The following is a 16,705-nucleotide window of genomic DNA, read 5'->3' as shown; positions in this document are numbered from 1 at the left end:
ATAAATCAATCAAATATAAATTCGATATTTTATATTATTAATCTTATCGTGTTTTACGGCCATTGAATCAAGTTGAATTCACGAATAGATGAGATTACGAAAAAAGAAAAAAAATAGATTTTTTATAAACATTCACGACGATTATTTATCCATCAATTCGATAATTTTGAGAAATATTTTATCGGATAAAATGTGAAATATTTCATCGTAGAAGGCGTTGTCGTAAAAAATAATTAGCTCTTTCTTTTTCATGCGACATTTATTCTTGAGACAATACTCGTTCGTCATTTCATATAATCACAAGATTAGGATCAGAAGGACCAAAGGGGATGACTTAGAGCTAGGGGATGAGAGAAGCTGGTTTAAACGCTAAGTGGTCGTACGTTGGTAATTCAGGCATGCGCTCGTAAGGTGGCGGCTGGTTTAACCTGGTGAGGGCTTCGCAAGAGGGCGAAGGAAGAAGAATCAAGGACGAGAAGGCGGGAGTATGAGAGAGTAATAGCGCGCGCGCGCAGCCGACGTGTTAAAAGGGAGTTGTGTGCTTGCGATACGATGCTGTGGTACCCTCGTTCTCGTTGAAATCGCCTCAGTTCATTCGCGACTCTCTTGACACGAGGGTGAGCGGAACATACCGGTAGTCTATATTTCTTTTTCGTATCGTCATTCGCGATCGCGTTTTATCAGTGAAAGTGTATTACTTGGAACGAAAATACGATTATACCAGAAAGACGCATCATGTTTGTTAAATATCTTTCATTATCAGGATCATTATCATCGTCATCTTGTCGTTCGATGGACGATAAAAACGAAGAACACATTTCTGAGAAAAATCATAGATCAATCGTCGCAGATTAGATTTTTGAAATTATTCTATCAGAGATGTCGATCACGAAGATTATCGTTCCGGTGCAGATGGATATCCTAAGGATGCTGATTCAACTTAAGTTAAAGATCATTCTCGTTGCGTTGATGTTTTATATGGACACAGCTCTAGCCGGAAGTTGCAGTGCTGCGAAGCTTTGTTGTCAAGGAAGAGACTCCGGTTGTGTCATACAAAAGGAATCGCCTAATGCCATTATCGAGAGTCCACGAGACAAACCGTGTTATTGCGATCACGCGTGTCTCAAACTCGCTGATTGTTGCGACGATTTCAAGGAAACTTGCGGCGGTACGTTTTTGTGAGAATTTTCTTTTTCCTTTCTCTTCGTCTCTCTCTCTCTCTCTCTTTTTTTCTGGGATTCCTTCCTAACTTTTTGAATTCTCTTGGCTTTTTTCTTTTTTTAAGTGTATGTATTAATTCATTAAATATAGATTATATATAGGTACTAATGAAGTATAAGAAGAATTCGCAGCAACTTTATACGATCCCTCCAATTAAAACTTTTTTCTTTCGACGAGTTTTTTTTTACTATACTTTTAAGTGGACTATATAAAAAAAAGTTTTTTCTTTTTTCCTTTCAAGGATTATGAAAAACCCATGAAATATAGCGATGTTACGTTGTGCAATGATGAACCGAGGTAAACCACTTTGAAAATTTTCCATCCTTCGTAGATCTTAAAAGTTATTTTGATATCCAATAATTTTTAAATGAAATTATACGAGTTAATTTTGAGTAAATTTATTTTTTCATTTCGAAGTTGTATAATTACGTAGAAATTTAAAGATAGTTACCTTAGGAAAGTTTATTCTGTGTAAAGCGACGAGTTATGGAAAATTTGTTGGATTTTTTTTCGATGAAAGAGAAAAGTTATTAACTTTTTCTAATATTCATATATATAAGACGTTTATATATATATATATATATATATATATATATATATATATATATAAAAGACTTAAAGCAATAAAAAATATAAGAGGGAAGTAGGTAATTGCAGTGCTCGATTCAATGTCGATCGCATTAATTTGCTTTAGGATTTATGATTGCGAGAAAAAAAGTAATAAAATAGACGTCAAACAAATGGATGGATAGACTCAAGCTCGAAATTGACATGACAAATGCAATAAATTCAATGTGGTGGACGTTTTCAACGCGTACCAAGTTTCCTTCGTAATCTCGTTTAACGCTTTCCGCACGATTTTCACGATCGACTTTATATACATATATGTACATGTATTAACAATAGATAACGCAAAAATATGATGCATCTAGTGGTCTATAAACTTTTGTTATTAGATATATATCTATTGTACGGACGTGTCTTTCTCAACAAATGAGTTAGAGCTATGAGAAATCGATATTTCGAATTAATAGGATTTGATTTCGCTCGACCTAATTTTTTCTTTTTTTTTTTCTCTTTTTTTTTAGAGAGGAAGAGAGAAAGAGGGAGACAGAGATAGAAATAAAGAAAAAAAAAATTGTATCGTTTAATTAAAATCGTGAAATCGCGTTTTAAACCAGCGAGTTGATGAGAATAGAAACGAAAGAACAAGTGATAAGGTAATTCTGTTAATGGTTTTTCATCTGACGATTATAATTAAACTTGAAAGTTCAAATTTTACTCTAAAGGCTTATTATTACTTTTCGTTGACGTGTTTCCGTCGAGGGAAAATCCGAATTGAGGACTTTTCTTCTTCGAGATTTATCGCGACGTTTTACGACTATCTGAGGTGAATTTGATAAAGTGAGAGGGAGGGAGAGAGAAAGAGAGAAAGAGACTTTAAGTACGGAAAAGGAGCGATAGTGATTTGCGAAGGAACGAGGAGGTGCGAAGCTCTGCCGGAAAACGATTATCTTGCTTCCGGACCGGACGTAAAGAGTCTTCTGTCATCTCCAAGACATAAGAAGCTCTACCATCACGTTCCTCGTATTATTTGTTCTTACTGTTAACCAAGAGGAATCGAGTATTAAATAGAAAAATCGATTCGATTTGTTCTTTTTTTTTTTTTTTACTTTTCTTTTTTTCTTTTCTTCGTTTCTATCTCGAAAACAATTCTTTTCTTATAACATTAGATTTATTAATTTTTACTTTTTTATCCTATAATGTTTCAACATATAATTGGGTTTCATTAAAAAAGAATCTATCGATTTATATCTGATTTTATATTAATATGTCCTTTTTTCCAAACACACGAAAGTTATCCCTCAATTTGTAGCAGTTTAGAAATAACGTGAAAAACAGTTTACCTCGATGCACGTATGTATATATGTTGTATATATGTACGTATGAATGAAACGATTTGTTTATTATTCTGGTAAACGATTTTTAAATTACCCTCATATTTCGACGTATAATAGAGTTTTCGTGGCAAACGTTATAATGTTTGTCTCTTTGTTAGCAACGAGTTCTCGAAACCCGAATGGATGAAATAATTTAGCTCGACGTATACAGAATCGATCGATCACCGCGCCCTGTTTAGGGATCGAGGCTAATATAAAGGGAATAGGTTATCAAAGGATGGATGGGTCCATAACACAACGTCTTTCTTTCACATATCACGTATCATAGAATTTCGATTTATATAATATATATATATATATGTCTTCTTTTTCTTTCCTATTAAATTTTGAACAATAGCTCCAATTTTTTTTCTTTTCTTTTTTGTTTTTTTTTCTTAAATATTTTTTTTATATTTCGATAGTGATTTGATTAAGAATAGGTCTTTGAACATTCGAGAAATCTCTCTATTATTCTCGTATGATACGAGTTCGTCGATGGATCTATTCACAATGAGAAACGAAGAATTCGTCATGAATGAATCGATCCATCGTATTACTCGCTTATACGTACATATGTACATATGTATATACGTTTTTCTATTAGTTCTATTGAATTCGAACGTCGAAAAAATGGGCCTCAGTTGGTATTCATAATCCCTTTTTCTTCTCTCTCTCTCTCTCTCTCTCTCTCTCTCTCTCTCTCTCTCTCTCTCTCTCTCTCTCTCTCTCTCTCTCTCGTTTTTTTTCTTTTTTAAGTTCGGTGATCTGAATGTCTCTTTGTATTTGTAAATCACTAGAAATCTACGAAGCATTCACGTAGAATGAGCCTTCACGCATATTTCAACGTGTTCCTCTTTTAAGCAAAAATCGTTTGATTGTTCTTCATTTCAGAGCGTTTAAATGCGGATAATAACAAATCTTTTCGGAAAAATGAATCTATACATTTTTGCCATGAAATAAACTGCGAGTATTTTCGGAAGAGTTGTTGCACCGCGATGCAATAAATAATGTCAGTTATATAAAAGGATGAAACGGCTACATTTCACCAAGAAGATTATATTGCACGAATAACAACGCAACGACAATGAGAAAAAGAAATACGAAAAGCCGATAGCTATTTTGTCGGTAACATCGTTGGACAGCTATCTTTATAATCGTGATTTTCTTCTATTCAATATTCGTTTCAGGTTTTAAATTTTAACAATTTTTTCCCCCTTACTTTTTTATCTCGACTAATCTGCATTCGACATGTACGTGTGCGATGGTCATCATGAAACTAACCTGACACACACACACACACACACACACACACACATTTTTTCAGTTTCTGATGCTGATCAACGTTATAATAAATAATAACAATTTGTATTGTTATTATTGTTATTCTAAAATAATATATCTTTTTCCTAATTTACCTTTTTCTTTTTCTTTTTTTTTCAAATATTTTAATCAGAACACTCGCATAAAATTACTTCCACATAATTTCTCCTAAAGAATATAGCTCTATGTATGTATACAAATTGTAGATCTTTCTCCTCTCTTGCAGTCGTAGATTGCATAGTGAGCGAATGGAGCGAGTGGTCGGCATGCAACACCAGATGCGGTAGTGGAACACAAAAAAGAAGTCGCAGCGTACAAATCTCGGAGAAAAACGGCGGGAAGCATTGTCCTAGACTGGATCAAATCAGGAGCTGTCGAAGCTTTCAATCTTGTCACTCTGGCATTCTTCGTCCTCTACTTCACGACAGGAGTGAGTGATCACGCGTGTATCACGAGAAAATTGCTTTCGTTTTGCTCGCTTTTTCGCTTCGTCTTGCTTGCTCTCGTTACTCGATACTCGTTCGATTTATCATTCGTTTTTTTTTTGGTTGGTTAGTTAAACGGGATTAGTGGATGGGATGGGATGGGATGGGATGGGATAGAGAAGAACTTTTTGTTCATTTTTTGTTTCTTTTTTTTCGATTATGCCGAACATGCTCCAGACGATCGACGATTTTCGATTGATCTTTCGTAGGTGTGACACTACTCTCCTTCTTACCTGACGACTACAACGATACAGAAGTTGGCATTGGAAATGAAATACCCAGAATGAGGTAAGAGAAAGAAAAATGAGAGAGAGAGAGAGAGAGAGAGAGAGAGAGAGAGAGAGAGACAGAGAGAAAAAATGTGCCCTTTTGCTTCATATACTTTTTTCTTTTTTCTTTCTTTTTTCCTTCTCGTTCTAACCTTCTTTGCAAAATGCGATTTGCTCGCACTTGTTTGCACTCACGCGCTTATTTATACAGCTACCTTTTCGTTCGTCCGTTCGTTCGTTCGTTCGTTCGTTCGTTCATTCGTTCATTCGTTCCTGCGTTCACTTGCTCTCTTACGTTTTTATTACGAACATACCGTTAAACGAGACTCTCTTTGCTGCAAGAATCCTATCTCTTTATACAAATGCAAACATTTGCAGGAAGATTTATCTCGAGAAAAAACTTATTTCTTTACGTTATATTAATTTTTCTACGTGATTTCCAAGCGATAACATATTTATTCATTTGCTCAATTAATAGATTCCACGTACGTCAGAATGATAATTTTCCAGTATAAATATTTTCGCAATTAGTTTCGTATTAATTTATTGATGCAATCTCGAATGAAACTACGTTAATAATTTATTTTATTATTTAACTGATACGTGTCATTCGTTTTTCTACAATGAAGTCATTAACATTCATTTTTCCCTATATCAATTTTTTAATAATGTTTCAATCGCGCTTACATTTTTATGAAAACGTCAGAAGAAACGAATTCTGCTTTGGTTACACGTCATGGTACTTCATAGACTTCCCGGTGACAATTTCTACTTTTCTTTTTTTTTTTGTTTTGTTTTTTCCAATTTATACGACTTTTTTTTTATAACGTCGCCTAACAGCTCGACAAAACGAAATTCGATGCTGACAGCCCGCTGAAAATTGTCGCACGCACGTACGTACGCTTTTGGACATTTTCGCGCCACGTCGATGTAAACGAGAGACAGAGAGAGAGAGAGAGAGAGAGAGAGAGATAAATTTACAAGTCTATCGATCGAACGTACACATATGTATGTATTCATTTATCCATCTATCTATCTATCTATCTATCTATGTATGTATGTATGTATGTATATATGTATGTATGTACTATATATAGATAATACGAGCTGCTGCTTCCGGAAAATTTTCCATGAAAAATCCATCGGTAGACCGAGATACGAGCTGTGAACAAAACGTTTATCGTTATTGATAACTAATAAAGCTCATCGATTGTTTGCTGCTTTTAATTCGAATTTTAACGTGAGTGAATCGAATGCTCTATAGATGTATATGGCAACATTATCTATTAATTTATACATTATAAGTTAAACGTTTCCTTCCTTTCTTTTTTTCTTTCGTTTTATTTTCCTTGCATTTACTTTTGAATCGATCTTTTCATTTTCTATGACAAATGCGAACAGTAGTTATTCATTTTCGATCAATCAAGGCATTTTTTTACTTTTTATTTTTTTTTCTTACTTTTTCGTGACGTACGGTAGAACAATTTCAAATATCACGTCGTATAATAAACGAATAAGGTTGTGGTACACGTGAATGGGCGTGTCTCCGGCGGCAATTTACTCTCAAAGTGGCTGGGAATATACGCGCTCGGTCACACACATTGCAAACATTATTTTTCGAGTGTACGTAACTGCGAAAGTAGTGAACAGAAAATAAAAAAAAAAAGGAAAAAAAAAAGAAAAAATTCATTCTCCAGACAGAACGTGGGTGGAGAGAAAAAAATTGCTCGAGAGAATGAGGAAAATGTTGTTTGTACAAGCGACATTGATATGGACATATAATATATACGTACATGCAGGCGGATGTATAATTTCGTTGATCGAGTCGTATACATGTCATTGAAATACTTTTAAATCATGTGATTGACGTCTATCGAGATAAATTCACCCTTTAAAATAGTTAAAAAGATCTTTCGATGACATATGTGGGTCACGCAAAAACTGATTCTCCATGGTATCTATGCCTGCGAATTTGTCCCCTTTTCTACTCTTTTTCTGTTTCTTTTCCCTTTTTTTGCAAATTCGGACTTGACAGTTTTCCTCTGTTCCATATATTTTATTTTTCTTTTTTACGTATATTAAATTTTAATGTTTAATACGAAATATACAGAAAATAGTCTCGCTCATTTGCATTTGAAATTCTTGAATTTACTTTCTTTTTTTAATGATTGAAAATTTTAACAATTTTCATTTGGACGTTCCGTTTAATTTAACAAAATTTTTCTTTTCTTCTATTTCTTTTTTTTCTCTCTCTCTCTTTCCCTCTCTTTTTTAACATACAAATGTTAGCTTACTCGGTAAAAGTTTGACAGGTTGACAGATCTCCCTCTCTTTCTCTCTCTCGCACAGAAAAAGAGATAAAAGTTTTCTTTTCTCCCAAAATATTTCAAATTTTCTAACGTTCAATAATGTATTTGTAGTAAAAAAAGCGAATTATAGTAGAGGTTTATAAATTTTTAAAAGCTCCATTTCAAACCACATTCTCTGCATTTTCACTTCTGATCCTTCTCGCCTGTCAACTCAGATAGGATATCACGATGTTACTTCTAATCGAATCGTTCCTACCTTTCAGCCAGAGATGTGTCGCCTTCACCATCGTGCGTGCCTCTAGAGCTTGCAAACGGATATCTTCTTTCTTGGTCGAAGGTAAGGATGGATATCGTAGACGTATGCATATAAGAAAAATAGATACAAAAGAGACAACCAAACAAAAATCCTATTATTTGTGACACGTGTTATACCATGTACCGTCGTCAAATAAAAAAAATAAAATAAAATAAAAAAAGAAAATAAAGGCAATTGAATATTTTCGACGAGAAAAATAGAAAACGAAGAAATTAAGATGATCGAGAAAAAATATCGAAATTGAACGATCCGGTGTGATGAATTTTTTATAGAATATTCTTGTTTGTTTTCGGTTTGTTTGTTTGAAATCTCTGTTAGCGAAACTTTTCATCAACGTCACTATAATATTTTTCTCCGTGTAAAACATCGGTCAGGAAAAACCCGTCGAATCTCGTACGAGAAATAACAGGAAGATTTCTCGTTTTGAATACAAACTCGTCTATTCTCTCTCTCTCTCTCTCTTTTCTCTTACTCTCCCGCAATATACCTAGTGTCCCAGTGGTGTATGGTCTCGTTCTCGTCACAGCCGTCGAGTGAACGAGCGACATCATAGTGTTTTTTTTTATCTCTGCCAAATCGGCCCTCCACGACGATTTAGAACGCGGCGTTATCCTTATCGAAGAATCGCCGACACCAGAGTCGTGTTTCCGGATATTGCGGATACGCGGTGAAACGGAGATAACCGATCTTTTTCTCCATACATAGTATAACAGTACGCCCGTTCTCCGATAGATTTACCGCGAAAGTGCTGATCGTGTGTTACGATTGTACCAGAGAGATATGATTCCATTTTTTATTATTCTTTTTGTTTCTTATTCCTGTCTCTCTCTGTTCATGAAAAATGTTATTTTACGTGAGTTCTTTTAGCTGATACCATAACAAACGTTGATTTAAAAGCTAATATATCAAAGTAAAGCTCACTTCGGTGTATAAAGACAACAAATCTATGGAAAAAATTTTCGTTTGAAAACAATTCATTATTTTTCTTTCTCTTTCCTTTTTTTTTCTTTTCTTGCTTTCCTTAATAAATATATCTTTCTTTTAAAGGAGATCACATTTTGGGTATACATTTCCTTTTATCGATTTCATTCACGATCGTAAAATAGTTGGATTTCTTGTCCCTTTTTTGTTTTCTTTTTTAGGTACGAGAATATGCGTTGAACGACACGAGGATGACGAGGAGGATGAGGATGAGGAAAGCGAGGAGGGGAAAGGAGGTGGTGGTGATGGTGATGGTGGTGGTGGTGGTGGTGGTGGTGGTAGTAGTAGTAGTAGTAGAAGAGATGGTAGAAGAGGGAACTTGCTCGTGGGTATTGGCAGATGGAAACTATCGACGTCCGTCGACGGCGGAAGTGCCGCTAGAACGGCGATGAATTCGAGCTGCCACGGGAAATGGATAGGCGATTCAAGGCTCCTCATCGATTGCGACGATCCAAGTTGTGGAGAAACCACGACGACGCGTCTACGGGTTTCTAGACGCCTACGGAGAAGCTTGGAAACTCGGGATGATCTAAATGAGGATTATGATGATATGGAGGATGATTTTAGAAGGACCAAACCAGTCAGAGAGAGATTCAGAAGGTGGAGGAGAAGTAGACGACGAAAGAGGAGCAGAAGAAGAAGAAACAACGTATTTGTCAAATCCTAATCACGATAATGATGATGATGCTGATGACGACGACGACGACGACGACGATGATGATGACGATTACTACCTTTCTTTTCGATGATATTTCTTTTTTTTTCATCCAGGTGATTTTCGTTTTTTTCCTCCGCACTTTCTGTTTTTCCTTCTTTCTCTCTTCGTGATATTTTTTTCTCGTTAATTCTCTCCAACAGTGTTTGTTGAACACCTAAAAGTTTTTATTCCAACAAAGTTTTGTCCTTGAAATAATTAATTGTCCTTGCTTTCTTTCGTTCTAATTAACGAAATACTATTTATAATACGAACAGTAAGATAGAGATATCTCTTTGTCGATATGAAAATTTATGAAGAAAATGAGTATATAAATAAATGAATAAATAATTGAGTGTACGATCCTGAAACATAGAGGTATCATCGAAGTACCATTCTCCTTTGTATTCCTTCTTTTAACGAGACGATGGGATTACGAATACATCGTCGCGTGATGAATCGTTATTAGCTAGATATGATTTACACGATTAGTGTAATTTAGAGATGGAACAAAGTGATTAGAAATTTGGTTAGGAAAATGGACCAGAGAGAAACTCTCGGAAATTTGAAAGGGTAAGCCAAGTTACTAGATACTATATACACATTTGTCGATACACGCCGACTCACGTTATTGAAAGAGATAGATAGATAGATAGATAGATAGATAGATAGATAGAAAAGTCGATGACGAGATGAGCAAAATGTAAAAGCAAACTCCGTCAATAAAAGGTACTTGCACTTACCAGCAAGCACCATTTCGAGATTATTTTGACGACTGAAATGTTCTTGAAACTTTGGCTCGTGTGTATGTCCTCTCTTCATAATTTTTCGCATAGCTTTCCTTCTCTCTTTCTATATTTCCATTTTCGTAGCTTTTCACTCGACTTTTGTAACGAAAATTTTTCTCTTTTTTTTTCTCTTCTTCTTCTACTTCTACTTCTTCCTTTTTATTTTTTAACCGTCTCATGATCTCAATACGTCTGCAACCGCGACGACAGAGATGACGATACTGAAAGCAAAAGCTCATTGCATCGAAGAGGTTGCTTCTTGATTGAATAGCTTTTTTTTTTTATTCTTTCTTCTCTTATCCATTCGTATACACACCGTGTATCATTAATCTTGAAGCTTAGAGATAGATAACGGATGTTTCTATAGGATGATCATACAGTTTAGGTTTTTCCTTTATTCCAAATAAAGGTGCGGGAGTATGTACTATGAAATAAATTCATTAGAAATTCCAATTTGTCGAGTTATTACAAAATTAGTGTGTTAATTTTTTGAAGGAAAAAAAATATACAACAGTATTATCTTCAAGTTTAAAAGTTATCGATTAGACAAACAGGACAATCTCGAAAACAGGAAAAGATCGGAAAAAAAGGAAGAAATAAAATAGGACAAGATCCGTCGAGGCTCTTAAACGGATTTTGTGGTCAACGTGGCGTGTGGTGCCATTCTATTTTTTTTCTTTTCATTTTAATACCACTGTAATTTGAACCACTGTATCCTGAACGAGAGACATATAAAAGCAAACAACTCAGTACTGTTTCTTCAGAAGAAATCGAAAAATCGAAGCTTTTACATGCAGTAGTAGTTGCTTCAAATTTCTGTCGATAGTATCATCGTTTTCGACGTATTGTCAGCGTTACGTCTTGTTAGTTATAAAATTTATTTCGACTTTGACACGGCTTCGATATGTCGAACGACGATTCTAAGTCTGGAATTCTTTATCTTTTCGATCGGCCTGCCGAACCAGTTTATGTGCCTAAAGGAGACAAACGTGTCGCTTTTGACATACCACCTGATTACTTGGTACGTACAATTTGATAGAGATCGCATGATTTATTCATCTTTTTCTCTATCTCTTTTTTTTCATTTTATTCGATCTTTATTTTATATATTTTTCTCGACGTGTTCTATATTTGATTTTTATATCGCACGTATAGCCCGATCAATATCGCCCTGCTGCCGTTGACATATTCAATCGATTCGGCGAAACGACCGATTCGAAGATATCCGTAAAGCAGATTAGTTTACCGGATCTTAGTATTCCCATGCAACTTGGACGAAGGGACCCCTTTTCTTTGTTCATTCCGGCTCATCGTAAAGTAGCTGCTCGTCTGATTGATATATTCATGGGTTTGTTTGTCTCTCTTTTTCTTTGTTTATTTTTTTCTTTCTTTTACAACAAAATCGAACGAACGGATGTAGTTTTATTCACGTAGAATTTTACGTCCTTTAGGTATGAGGACCTACGAGGATTTCCTATCGGTAGCAGTTTATTGTCGTGATCGAATGAACCCGAATATGTTTATTTACGCTCTCTCAGTTGCTATACTACATCGTCCGGATACAAAGAATCTACCGATTCCACCACTGCACGAAGTTTTCCCTGATAAGTATATAGACGGTGGTATTTTTTCTCGTGCTAGAGAAGAAGCGAACATATCGTCCGCCGGTCAAAGGGTAAGGCACGAAATAATTAAACAGGCTTTTCTCGAATTGTAAAGTTAAGGTTAATCAACGAGAAAAGCGATAAAGATTAGCTCCAACGTGTTTCTTATTAGCTATAGTAGTCTCAGTTGATCTCATTTTGATAGAAGACGAAGCTCCTACATACATAGGTACGTTTAGTTCGTATTACCTTGCATTTAGATTCCCATCGAAATCCCGCGGGATTATACTGCTTCCGATCTCGATGAGGAGCATAGAGTCGCTTACTGGAGAGAAGATATCGGGGTCAATCTTCATCACTGGCACTGGCATCTGGTATATCCATTCGAGGCCGACGTCAGGATCGTTAACAAGGATCGACGTGGGGAGCTCTTCTACTACATGCATCAGCAGATCCAAGCCAGGTGCGCCAGTAGCTAGTCATAAGCCGGATAGATCGTACGTTCTCTATAGTACACTACTACCGTCCCTAGCTTCTACACATTGAGCTAATTAACTTTTCATCCCTTACACTATGAAAGCCCTTTGATCGTTGCTAACCGATTGTTCGGTTTATTGAGCATGTATCGGTTGTGTCCAGTGATACGAGAAATTTGTATCGATTGATTGATTTCTAAGATCCTTAACTTTCGACCAGAAAAAAAGAGAAACAAGATAAAACAAAAAGAAAAGATAGGAAAAACTGGTCGAAGAAAATTAATCCAATCGTAGATAGTAAATGAATAATTGATATACGTATATATATATATATATTTATATATTTATATATATATATATATATATATATATATATATCCACCCAGATATAATTGCGAACGTCTGTGCAACCGATTGGGACGCGTGACGCGATTGATAAATTGGCGAGAACCCATTCCTGAAGGATACTTCCCTAAGTTGGACTCGTTGACGGCAAGTCGTACTTGGCCAGCTCGTCCCAGCGGTGCCGTTCTGCATGATATCAACAGGCAGGCCGATCAATTGGACTTTGACATTCAAGATTTGGAGAGATGGCGAGATCGTATTTATGAGGCCATTCATACCGGATCGATCACCAATATCAAAGGGGAAAGGGTACCACTTACGGAAAAAAGTGGTATTGACGTTCTTGGAAACATCATGGAGTCTAGTATACTCACTCCTAATTTGAATCTATACGGTGATCTTCATAATCTTGGTCATGTATTGATCTCTTACGTTCACGATCCGGATAATCGTTATTTGGTAAGGACAACCTGTTGAACGAAGGAATATTAATCGATAAGAACCAGTTGGAATATTGTTTGTCGTTGTTTAGGAAACTTTTAGTGTCATGGGTGAACCTGCTACAGCTATGAGAGATCCAATATTTTATAGATTCCATGCATTTTGTGATGATATCTTCCAAGAACATAAAAATACTCTGCCCGAGTATAGCGTACAACAAGTAAGTTTTCTCATCGTTGAAATATATCTCATTAATTTAACACACCATCTTTTATTCGAAAAAGATGATGGACGTCGTTTCTCGATCGAGTTTATTTTTTGGAATTTTTTTAACGTCTTGTTTCCACTTTCGTTATAGAATTGAACGCTCATTAACGAGTTTGGACTATTTGCTTCTTCGTGCACGACTTATCTCTCATTAAAAATTACAAGTACATATTTAAACATTAAGAAATCAAGATTTAGTATTTCTGAGGTTGAAATTTATGCAATACTTTCTTATTCCACTTTTTAAATATATATATATATATATCGAGTTAATGAAAAAAATTCAATTGAAATAAATCGTTCCATTTTTCAATCGATCTTTATTATTTTTTTTCTCTACTCTTTGTAGCTCGATTTTCCAGGAGTAGAGATCGCTGATATTCGAGTGACTACAGCGAATCAACCTCCAAATAATTTGTACACCTTCTGGAACAAGAGCGACATCGATTTGTCTCGTGGCCTCGATTTCACGCCACGTGGTCCAGTTCTCGTCAGATTCACTCATCTCAATCATACAGATTTTACCTATATAGTTGTTGCAAACAATCGTAATAATTCACCTAAAAGAGGCACCGTTCGCATATTCATGGCACCTAGAGTAGACGAACGTGGCCTGCCATTCACCTTCAGACAACAGAAAAATTTGATGATGGAGATGGATAAATTCTCGGTTATGTGTAAGTAAAACTAATTGCTACGATTCATACCTTGAATTTTCGTGTTATAATTCTTATATTAAAAACAAGGAATATATTATGTTAATGAGACATCATACTTTATGATCCATTATTCTATTATATGTTTATAGTAAATCCTGGCCAAAATACTATTCAGCGTAGTTCGACCGAATCCTCGCTAACGATTCCCTTCGAAAGAACCTTCCGAAACGTTGATGAGAATAGACCAATCAGTGGTGACAGTCTTGAACAGTTCAATTTCTGTGGCTGTGGTTGGCCACAACATTTGCTTATACCTAAAGGAAGCAAAGCTGGATTTCCTATGGATCTCTTTATCATGATATCTGATTACACTGGTGATGCAGTAAGTTTCTTCTTTTCTTTTTTATATGCTTATCGTCGAACATTTATTAATTGGATTTATTGCACAAACGAATCGATAATATTTCCTATATATTTGAACAGTGATAGTCGTGCAAAATTTACGTAGCTTATATTCATTTATCGTAAAGTAATTGTTACTATTTTCGGGACACCCTATATATATATATATATATATATATATATATATATATACACATACACATATATATAGCCATCGCTATTTAACGGTAAGAGGCGGTCAAGCGAACGCAGCATCATTATCATTGAATTAATAACCGAATTACAACGTACCTTTTGCGTGCACAATAGAGCTCCACGTTTACGTTGATCCTTCTGATTGACGGAGTACGGCAAAACCCTTTGTGCAGCTTCATCAAACGTGCATATTTAATCGTTCGTAAAATGCCCTCTATCTCTTTCTCTCTCGTTAAGCTATGTTCGAAATATTTAACATTTAAAAGCGACGGCAGTATAAAGCAAGTTTATGGGACGACTTTACCGATGGGTTTAATCCAGTTCTCGTTTTCGATCAAGCGAAAAGTTGATCGGTATTACAATTGGGAGTTGTACGAATACATCGAAAATTCGATCAGCTTTAATAATCGCTCGAATCTTAGTTATTGTGTTTGCCTCTACATGTCTATACTATAGGAGAGCTACGCCCGGGGTATTCGATAACCGATATTCAACAACATTCCGTTGTCCGAGTCGGGCACGAAGGGAATATGTAGTTATCGAAACGTTGGAATAGTCACGCGAGTTACCCTGTTTAAACTAGTATTATCCGGGGATATTAGTTGGGTCTCTGCGTCGCGTTTGTTTGATAAGATTTGATTGGATTGTCTTTTAACGTCGAAACGTTCTTGCTACCTCGAACTTATTGAACGATTGTCGAAGGCTTGTATTTGAAAGGAGTAACGAGATCAAGGAAAAGAGCGCTAATAATCGAATTTTATTCACTTTGATCGTTATAGGTAGAACAGGAAGAATCTAGCGGTTGCAAGGATGCCGCGAGTTTCTGCGGATTGAGGGACCGCAAATATCCGGACGCACGTCCCATGGGTTATCCGTTCGATCGCAGACCACGTGCTGGCGTTGATAATTTGACACAATTCCTCACCGGCAATATGGCGGTCACTACTATAACCATAAACTTTACCGATTCCGTCGTACCAAGAACTAGATCGGGAAGCATGAGTAATACATTGAACTTCGCTTGAATTGGACTCCTCCGACTATCTTTTTTCTTTTCACGCTACTTTCGTCAATGGCTTATTGGATTGGGGATACTCGTGACGTCACGATCTTCATGGGATGAAACTAATCAAAGACGAAAACGGAGAAACGTTTATTCCTCATACATTTTTCTTTTCGATCTTATTCGTATTTTTTTTTTTTTTTTATTTCTGCCTTTTTTTCTAATCGAATGAGAGGGGTCGACGTGCACAGAAGATGAAAAAGAAAAAGAAGACCATTTTATTTTCTTTCGTAATCAATGATTGTAAGCTTAGAAGTTGGTATATCCGATCTACGAATCTCTTTTCGATACTGTGGGATCTTCTATTCTCTTGGATTTATTTTTCTAAGGGAGACCATTGAAAGATCCTCGGTTGGCAAGATAAAAACACGGAAATCGAAACCGCGCGGAAAATCGAAACGTTATCCGTTTTCTGTCTCTCTCTTTCTCTCTCTCTCTCTCTCTTTCTCTTCCTACTCGGTTATCATCCTTTTATTCTATGTTTATTCGTGGTAACGATATCCCCGTTCTCGTTTCTCATCCTTCTTGCATTATTGCACGAGGAACTAGATTGTAGGAAGCAAATGGAAAAGAACAAAAAAATGAAGAAGAAAAAGAAAAAGAAAATACAAAAAGAAAAAGAAATATGATGAAATAAAGACAAAGGCGATTATGCAGATTGCTCGACGTACTTTTTGAGTTCTATTTCTCTCTCTCATTTCTTTCTCACTATCCTTTCTCTTCATATTCACTCATTTGTGTTCTCTCTATCTTTCCTAAAGGTTCAAGAAAACACAAATTGTTCCATCTCCCTTCGTCTTTCCTCTCTTGTAACAACACGATATAACGACGTAATATAATCCCGAGCACATATCTGACGTTATCCAGAGGAACATTACTCGACGTTTTCTTCCCTTCGGAATGCATTTATTCCTGCGCGTTTGTTTCTCT

General features: G+C 35.8%; 2 protein-coding genes across 2 annotated transcripts; both read left to right on the top strand.

Moving 5' to 3' along the window:
- The first annotated feature begins 533 nt into the window (after positions 1–533).
- LOC127070442 (uncharacterized) lies at positions 534–9,906 on the top strand. Its single transcript, XM_051008419.1, has 5 exons — positions 534–1,168; positions 4,708–4,911; positions 5,176–5,254; positions 7,808–7,881; positions 9,003–9,906. Exons 1-5 carry the CDS (start codon positions 880–882, stop codon positions 9,506–9,508), a joined length of 1,152 nt encoding a protein of 383 aa, XP_050864376.1. The 5' UTR covers positions 534–879; the 3' UTR covers positions 9,509–9,906.
- Positions 9,907–10,564: 658 nt separating this feature from the next.
- On the top strand, positions 10,565–16,459 carry LOC127070432 (phenoloxidase 1-like). The gene is made up of 9 exons (XM_051008392.1): positions 10,565–11,344; positions 11,479–11,671; positions 11,775–11,998; positions 12,188–12,390; positions 12,790–13,207; positions 13,281–13,409; positions 13,806–14,133; positions 14,265–14,497; positions 15,492–16,459. The coding sequence occupies exons 1-9, from the start codon at positions 11,228–11,230 to the stop codon at positions 15,735–15,737; spliced, it is 2,091 nt and encodes a 696-aa protein (XP_050864349.1). The 5' UTR covers positions 10,565–11,227; the 3' UTR covers positions 15,738–16,459.
- The last annotated feature ends 246 nt before the right edge of the window (positions 16,460–16,705 follow it).

Source organism: Vespula vulgaris, chromosome 18 (assembly GCF_905475345.1).
Source record: "Vespula vulgaris chromosome 18, iyVesVulg1.1, whole genome shotgun sequence".
NCBI lineage: Eukaryota > Metazoa > Arthropoda > Insecta > Hymenoptera > Vespidae > Vespula > Vespula vulgaris.
Note: the sequence above shows the minus strand (reverse complement) of the source record. Positions and strands in the feature narration are given on the sequence as shown.